The following is an 8,016-nucleotide window of genomic DNA, read 5'->3' on the forward strand; positions in this document are numbered from 1 at the left end:
TCATGGGGTCTTAAAAAGCCTTAAAATGTCTTACATTACAAAAACTAAATTTTAGGCTGTTGAAGTCAAAATTATTAGCCCCCCTGAATTATTAGCCCTTCTGTTTAATTTCTGTTTAAGGGAGAACATGGATGAATAAATGGAAAAGTGATGGATGGAGATGTTTTTCAACACATTTCTAAACATGATAGTTTTAATTCTAAAAAAAATAATATTTTACTAGATAGTTTCTGTGTGGAGTTTGCATGTTCTCCCTGCCTTCGCGTGGGTTTCCTCCGGGTGCTCTGGTTTCCCCCACAGTCCAAAGACATGTGGTACAGGTAAATTGGGTGGGCTGAATTGTCCGTAGTGTATGAGTGTGTGTGTGGATGTTTACCGGAGATGGGTTGCGACTGAAAGGGCATCCACTGCGTAAAAAACTTGCTGGATAAGTTGGTGGTTTATTCCGCTGTGGCACCCCGGATTACTAAAGGGACTAAGCTGAAAAGAAAATGAATAAATGAATGAAAAATGTAAACTGCTTTTATTCTAGCCAAAATAAAACTAATAATAAGACTTTCTTCAGAAGAAAAACTATTATCAGACACACTGTGAAAATGTTCTTGCTCTGTTAAACATCATTTGGGATATATAAAAAAAAACAATTTAAAGGGGGGCTAATTTTTTTCTTACTTCAACTATATGTTTGAGGAATGTATTCAAAAAAATTGTAAAAAAAAAAAATGTTTACAAATACATAACCTGTCAGACTTGCTTCTGAAATTTGTTTTGCATAACATCATGATAAGTGCTCTTTACAAAGAGACATACAAAAAAAACAAATAATTTGTCACTGACCTTTTTTGCTCTAAGACAGCCTTATATACAAACTTCTTTTTAACTTCACTTTATTAAAACTTGGGAATCTAAATCGACAGTTAGACTTTAATGGTAAAAATTCATAATTCAACACATGAATAGAGTTGAAATAATGTTCCTTGCCAGCCTTGTAAGGTTCTTGTAATACGAATGGTCATATAATTTCTCAACAGGTTTTTCTACTATCCTTGAACAGATTTTAATCTGGTTCATCAACTTTGTTTTTAGACTCACAGACAGACAATTATACCATACACAACTACAATACTACAGAACACTCATAAGTACGGACATAAAAAAAAAAATCAAAAATCTTTTTCAATGCTTCAAATGATCTAAGATGACTAAAAAAATAGATTCTTTGTAGTATCTTGTAACAAACACTATCAATACAATCTTTCCATTTCCTTTCTATTATTACACACAAATACTTTCTACCTGTCTGATGTTTAGATTATGTATAACTACAGGGTTTGTAGATACATCAGACGTTGTGGACCTGAACACGATTTCATCTGGTTTTTCTAGGTTAATCACAAGAGCATTTTTGTAAAAAGAGCAAAAAATAAAGAGAAACATATCTGTGTGTGTGTGTGTGTGTGTGTATATATATATATATATATATATATATATATATATATTTATATATATATATATATATATATATATATATATATATATATATATATATATATATATATATATATATATATATATATATATATATTTTTTTTTTTTTTTAATAATTTTGTAGTTTGTAATTTTTTGCAATGTTTCACATGAATTGAAATATGTTATCTTTCTATTTCTAAAGCTGTTTTACGATTAAAACACGATTATTTTAATAAATACTTTGTTTTTTTAATGCATAAATGCATTACCTAGATTCACTGAGAAATGGATGAAAATATTAATTTACAAAATGGGGTGTACTCATTTATGCTGAGCACTGTATATGTTTTTATTGATTGATTTGATTTTGCACTAAACCATAACCCAAACATTTCTCTATAATGTAATGCAGGACAAGCAGCAGACCCCCAGTAAGCGGGCATGGGAGGGCATCAGGAAGACTCACTCTCCTCCATCATGGGTGCGCAAGGAGCTGGAGCCGCTGCAGGCCTCACCGCTGGAGATGCAGGCAGTGGAGTGGGAGAAGGCCAGTGCCACCATCCCTCTAGTGGGCCAGGAGATCATGGACCTGCAGACGGAGGTCTAAAAGACCCCAGAGCATTCAGACCAACAGAACAAACTTAACCCACAGGGAAAAAGAGAAGGAATCATATTTGAGAAAAAGTATGCAAGATGCTGATTAAAAAAAAGAGAGAGAAAGCAACATGGCTGTGCAATTTTTTGATTTGTGTTCATTTCTGTTTTTTTTTTTTTTTTTTTGTAATCCTGGAATGGCCTTTTCCTTAATGTCAAAGCGAATCATAACACTTTCGAAAAATCCAGGTCTGAGCCTGTTGCAAGGCTAATGAGCTGGCGCTAGCAGGAACTGGGCAAGTTGAACGGTGACCCGCGATGAGCCTTAGTGAGTGGCCTTCAATTTCTTACACCTCTGGACACACACAAACACACACTTATTAGTGATCATCAAGAGTGTTGCGGAAGAAAAAAAAACACCGACAACAGCAAGCTTTCAAACTGCCCGGCAGTAATCAGTCATCATTCAAAAATCGAATTTTTGAATATTATTAGTATTATTATCATCGTTGTTGATCAGTGTGACATGTACGCTCGGGCGAAAGAGGAGACATTATCGTCCCGAACCATTTGCATATGACTGTTAATCTGTGTCCAATGCCCTTCTGAGCCAGTACAGCCCTCAACTGTGCTGTCCCGAGCACCGCACGACCTGCACATCCTTCAAGACTCAGTCAGTGTCCAATGCCATCAGCGGGACTTTCCTGGATGGAGGCCGGTCAAATTGGTGGGGTCAACAGAACCAACACGCTTTCATCCGCTTGATGTTTTCATCAGAATCACTGGAGCTGAGAGACCTGAAACAAACTGCTGTGTCTCAGAATATGTTCAGAAAGAGAAACGGAGATGAATATGAATATATAAATATATATATATATATATATTACAAATAGTCTTATATCTGAAAGCGCAGAGGGGTGTTATTCTCTGGTTAGATTGTGGTCGCACACACATGCAGAGAAAGCACAAGACTCACTCCTCAGAGTCCTGTTGTACAGCATTTTAATTATTTCCAGAAGAGTTCTACAAAATGAATTTTAGCCTATAAATATCTTTCTTACTGTGCTTGGGGAATATTGTTACCATTATTATAGATATCATTGAGATTCTGAAGTCCTCCCGCTCCCCACCCCCCCCTTTCCCAAACCTCATCGGGTTACTGGACTATCTCTGTGTTCTGTAACATCATGTAACGGTGTGTGTTTCGGTTTCACTGACTGTCACTCCAGATGATACGTTCTTGCCTGAATTTTCCACCATCAGAGCCCTGCCCTCCTCCTTCTCCTCTTCCCGACTTCCCACACTCCCTTTTTTAAGTTCACTGGGGTTTCTTTGTTATTGTACAGTTTTCAGAGCACAAAATGAATGTGTCATATTTCTAATAAAAAAAGTATATCTATATAATAAAGGGAAAAGATGTCGTATTTATATCTCTGCAAAGCTTTTTGGTTTCGCTGCTGATAGATAGATAGATAGATAGATAGATAGATAGATAGATAGATAGATAGATAGATAGATAGATAGATAGATAGATAGATAGATAGATAGACGGACGGACGGACGGACGGACGGACGGACGGACGGACGGACGGACGGACGGACGGACGGACGGACGGACGGACGGACGGACGGACGGACGGATGGATGGATGAACAGATAGAAAATTATATAAACTGGTAAATGGTTTAATAGATGGATGGACTGACAAATAGATCAATGAGAGGATGAATCGAAATGCATATGGAAATATGGAACCATATGTGGACAAACATGGATGAATAAACGGAAAAGTGATGGATGGATGGATGGATGGATGGATGGATGGATGGATGGATGGATGGATGGATCATGAATAGATAGACTGATGGGTGGGCAGACAGATATACATGGATGGATGGATGGGTGGGTGGATGTGTTCGTGGATGAATGGATGGATAGATGGATGGATGGATGAATCATGAATAGATAGAAATATGGGTGGGCAGACAGATAAACATGAATGTATAGATGGATGGGTGGGTGGGTGGGTGGATGGATGGATCATAAATAGATAGAAAGATGAGTGAGCAGACAGATATACATGAACTGATGAGTGGGTGAGTGGATGGATGGATGGATGGATGGATCATGAATAGATAGAACGATGGGTGGGCAGACAGATATACATGAACTGATGGATGGATGGATGAACAGATAAATGGAAGGATTAATAGAAAGACAGATTGACAAATAGATCAATGTATAGACAAATGTATGAATATATGGAAAAGTGATGGACGGACGGATGGACGGACGGATGGACGGACGGACGGACGGACGGACAGATAGATAGTTTATAAATACTGCGAGAACAACACAGCTCTGATTTTGATCTGAGGAGCCTATAAATCCACTGATAAAGACTTTAGCAGTTGTAAATGCTCGCGATAATAAATGTGTGTTATTATTCAATTAAAAGAATGCATTAGCTTTGGAGACTTAGGAATCTGGTGGGAGGGAAAATGTGGCCATGCTGCAAATGGAGGACATTAATTTCATGTCACCATAGAGCGGCCCAGTGTCCTGAACCTAATTATGTCAGCATTAGTTACTCAACACTTTTTTAATACATCACTGGTTGCAGTAAAATTGAAAGATTAATATTTTAGAAAATACAAGTTTAGTAAGACTGTTAATTTGCTACTGCTGCAACAACAAAGAATGTGCTTTAATATATGTGAAATAATTCAACAGAAGGACGGAACAAAAGGAAAAGAGTTATTAGAACTATTATATGGATCAGTTTTAGTAGTAGCCAGAGTTCTTTTTATATTAACTGACAAGCAAATTTAGTTTTTAATAGTCTAAAGAAGTTTTTGTTTTTACATTCTCCATTTTCAAATCCATTTTAACACATTTTTGTGAATTTTGACACAGCTAGCTGACAAACGTCAAACGTCAATCAAATGTGTTTGATACGAAGTGTGACTGCTTCAAAATCAAAAGAACAAAACAAAAACTGACTTTCTGACAGAAAGCACACATCCAAATAGATTGGCAGTGTTTTTCTTTGATCATGTTCAATCATTCTTAGAGTCAGAAAATTACATGCAGCAGCTTTAAACAATCAGTGTGGTCAATTTTCACAGTTTAAACCTGACATACAATAGGTAGGCTTTGGCGTTGACACAATGCTCAATTGGTACTAATGTGCACTATTACACCATCACCTGCAGCCTGAGTCACTGATACAAGGCAGAATGGATTCATGCTTTCATGTTGTTGATGCCAAATTCTGACCCTACCATCAGAATGTTGCAGCAGAAATCGAGACCCATCAGACCAGGCAAAGTTTTAACAATCTTCTAGTGTCCACTTTGGGGAGCCTGTGTGAATTGTATCCTCAGTTTCCTGTTCTTAGCTGACAGGAGTGGCACCCGGTGTGGTCCTCTGATGCTGTAGCCCATCCGCCTCAAGGTTGGATGTGTTGTGTGTTCGGAGATATTCTACTGCATAACCGAGTGGTTATTTGAGTTACTGTTGCCTTTCCATCAGCTCAAACCAGTCTTGCCATTCTCCTTTGACCTCTGGCATCAACAAGGCAAGGTTTGAACTGCAGCAACAAGGCAAGGTAAGGTTTGAACTGCAGCAGATGGTCTTGACCATGGCTGCGTCCAAAACCGCATATTTCCATACTATATAGTACCCTAAAATCAGTATGTGAGCCGAGTAGTATGTCCGAATTCATAGAATTTGAAAAACAGTATGCGAGAAGTACCCGGATGACCTACTACTTCCGGCGAGATTCTGCCCCGCGAGTTAGTTCATGAATGAGAGTAAAGCGACGCAAATTACGCAAGTACGTCACGTGACTATGTCATAATGGCGATGTAGTACGTCCGAATTCCATTCATACTTTTCACATTCATACTGTATAGAAAGTACTTTTCCAACGGCCGAGTAGTACATTTAAGTTCAAATGCAGTACCTACTGAGTAGTTGGCGGTTTCGGACGCAGCCCATGTCTACATGCCTAAATGCATTGAGTTGCTGCCATGTGATTGGCTGATTCGAAATTTGCATTAACGAGCAGCTGGTTACTGTTGCCTTTCTATAAGCTTGAAATTGGGTCAATCAGAGTCAATCAGTCAACAATTCTGTAGTAAAGCATATTATATTTAATCACCAGTGAAAGCATAACAAATGTACAGTAGGTACTGCTGAGTAATAAGAGCTATGAAATATGTTTCTGTATAAAAGGTGTTCATTGTGTTTAAACAGGGATTCATGCTCTTACAATTTCTGCTACGCCTCAGATTCTACAACCTTCCATTCAAAAACATCTTCATGACAAAATATACTATGCATGTTAGCCCATAATTTCGCCCAAACCCTTAAACCAAACACACAAACCATTTAACTGTAAACTGTAGTGTTGGTAGAAATATGATAAGGATGCTTAATGTAGCATCCCTTGAGGACCTGGCAACACGTCTTTTGAAAGCTGCAAAATGACTGACAAATATAGAAATGACTCGTAACCTCATATCACATGGTCGCTCGATTAGAAAACCAATCCAAAATAGGTTTGTTCATCAGAAATTCAAATGTAATTAATTAATACGAATATTTAATGCAGTTATTAGTGATTGAAACGACTTGTGGGTGCAGTGTAAACTACAAGAATAAACGACCAAGACTTGATTTATTACAACAAAAATATGGCATCTGAAAGGTGTAGATAAAAAAATAATAATCAAGGGTTCTAGAAAGTTTACGTTAAAGGGATATTTAGAGATATTAAAGGGATAGTTGAAGGGAAATTTTGCAATTATTTACACAATTACAGTACTTTGAGATATTCATTTTTTATTTATTTTTTTGTTGAAGACAAAGATATTTTGAAGAATGTTGAAACCTTGCAACTACTGATTGCTTTAACATGGACATCACTAATTAAAAATATTTAGCTTAATCTAAATACAGGGTGTCTGCAGGTTTCACCAAGTTAAATTTAACACTTTTAAAGATATTTTTAAGACCATTATGAATGAAATTATAGACCCATGAAGACTAAGGAACTTTTTCAAATGGCCCAGACAGAAAATATTTTTATTTGCACTATAATTTTTTTCATAATTTAATACATTTAATAATACAATAATACATATTAACCATAAAAATTTGTTGTTAATTCTTAGCAAAATATTTTAAATATTGTCCTCAGCAGTAAATAAATGGAGCACTTTTAAACAAATGTTATTGTAAGGAAAACAATTAAACCATTATTATAAATAGAATAAAAATGTCCTTTTTAAATAAAAAGTTTAAGTTTATTTTAAGTTTTATTGAAATGTTGAGTTGGTGATTGTTTGGCCAGATTGCCTAGCAATACACAAACAAAGGAAAATTGAAACTTGTTTTAAAAATTAAGAACTACAAAATAATATTTCAGTAAATTTAAGATTTTTTAAGGCCTGAAAGTTTAGCCTTTAAGATATTTTAAGAATAAGACCCCACAGAAACCAAGAAATAAGGCAATATTATGATTATATGACTTGCTTTCAGAATGTTCTTTTCATGATTAGTTTTATGTTACAGTACAGATCGAATAATGTCATTGCATCAATATGCTATCCAACGTTTCCTCCAGAGTTTCTTGTAATTTTGGGCATTCAGTCATTCAATCATTAATCATAATACATTGTCTTAAAATCTGAGTAAGCTATTTGTGTATGTGTGCGTGTGTGCGGGCGCGCGCGCGTGTGTGTAAACGCATCAGGATCAGGGAAAAATGCTATGACCGGTTAGGTTTCCAACATTCTTTAATATATCTTCTTTTGTGTTCAACAGAATGAAAAAAAAAACTCAAACGTGAATCAAACAAGTCAAGGGTGAGTAAACGGCTGACTTTTCATTTTTGGGTTAACTATCCCTTTAAATTCAAGATCCCTACAGAAGCCAGTTGTGAAC

General features: G+C 36.3%; 1 protein-coding gene across 31 annotated transcripts in view; it reads left to right on the forward strand.

Moving 5' to 3' along the window:
- adgrb1a (adhesion G protein-coupled receptor B1a) overlaps positions 1–3,472 on the forward strand; it is a 158,947-nt gene extending 155,475 nt beyond the window's left edge. For 27 of the 31 annotated variants that reach the window (XM_087287626.1, XM_087287628.1, XM_087287631.1 and 24 more), the window contains one exon: positions 1,883–3,472. In XM_087287626.1, coding sequence (XP_087143752.1) covers positions 1,883–2,077 — 195 coding nt within the window. In that variant the 3' untranslated portion in view covers positions 2,078–3,472. The remainder of the gene's footprint in view (positions 1–1,882) is intronic. The other 4 variants (XR_015511895.1, XR_015511894.1, XR_015511896.1 and 1 more) reach the window with 1 other exon arrangement.
- The last annotated feature ends 4,544 nt before the right edge of the window (positions 3,473–8,016 follow it).

Source organism: Danio rerio, chromosome 16, assembly GCF_052040795.2.
Source record: "Danio rerio strain M-AB ecotype USA chromosome 16, GRCz13ab, whole genome shotgun sequence".
Classification (NCBI taxonomy): Eukaryota; Metazoa; Chordata; class Actinopteri; order Cypriniformes; family Danionidae; genus Danio; species Danio rerio.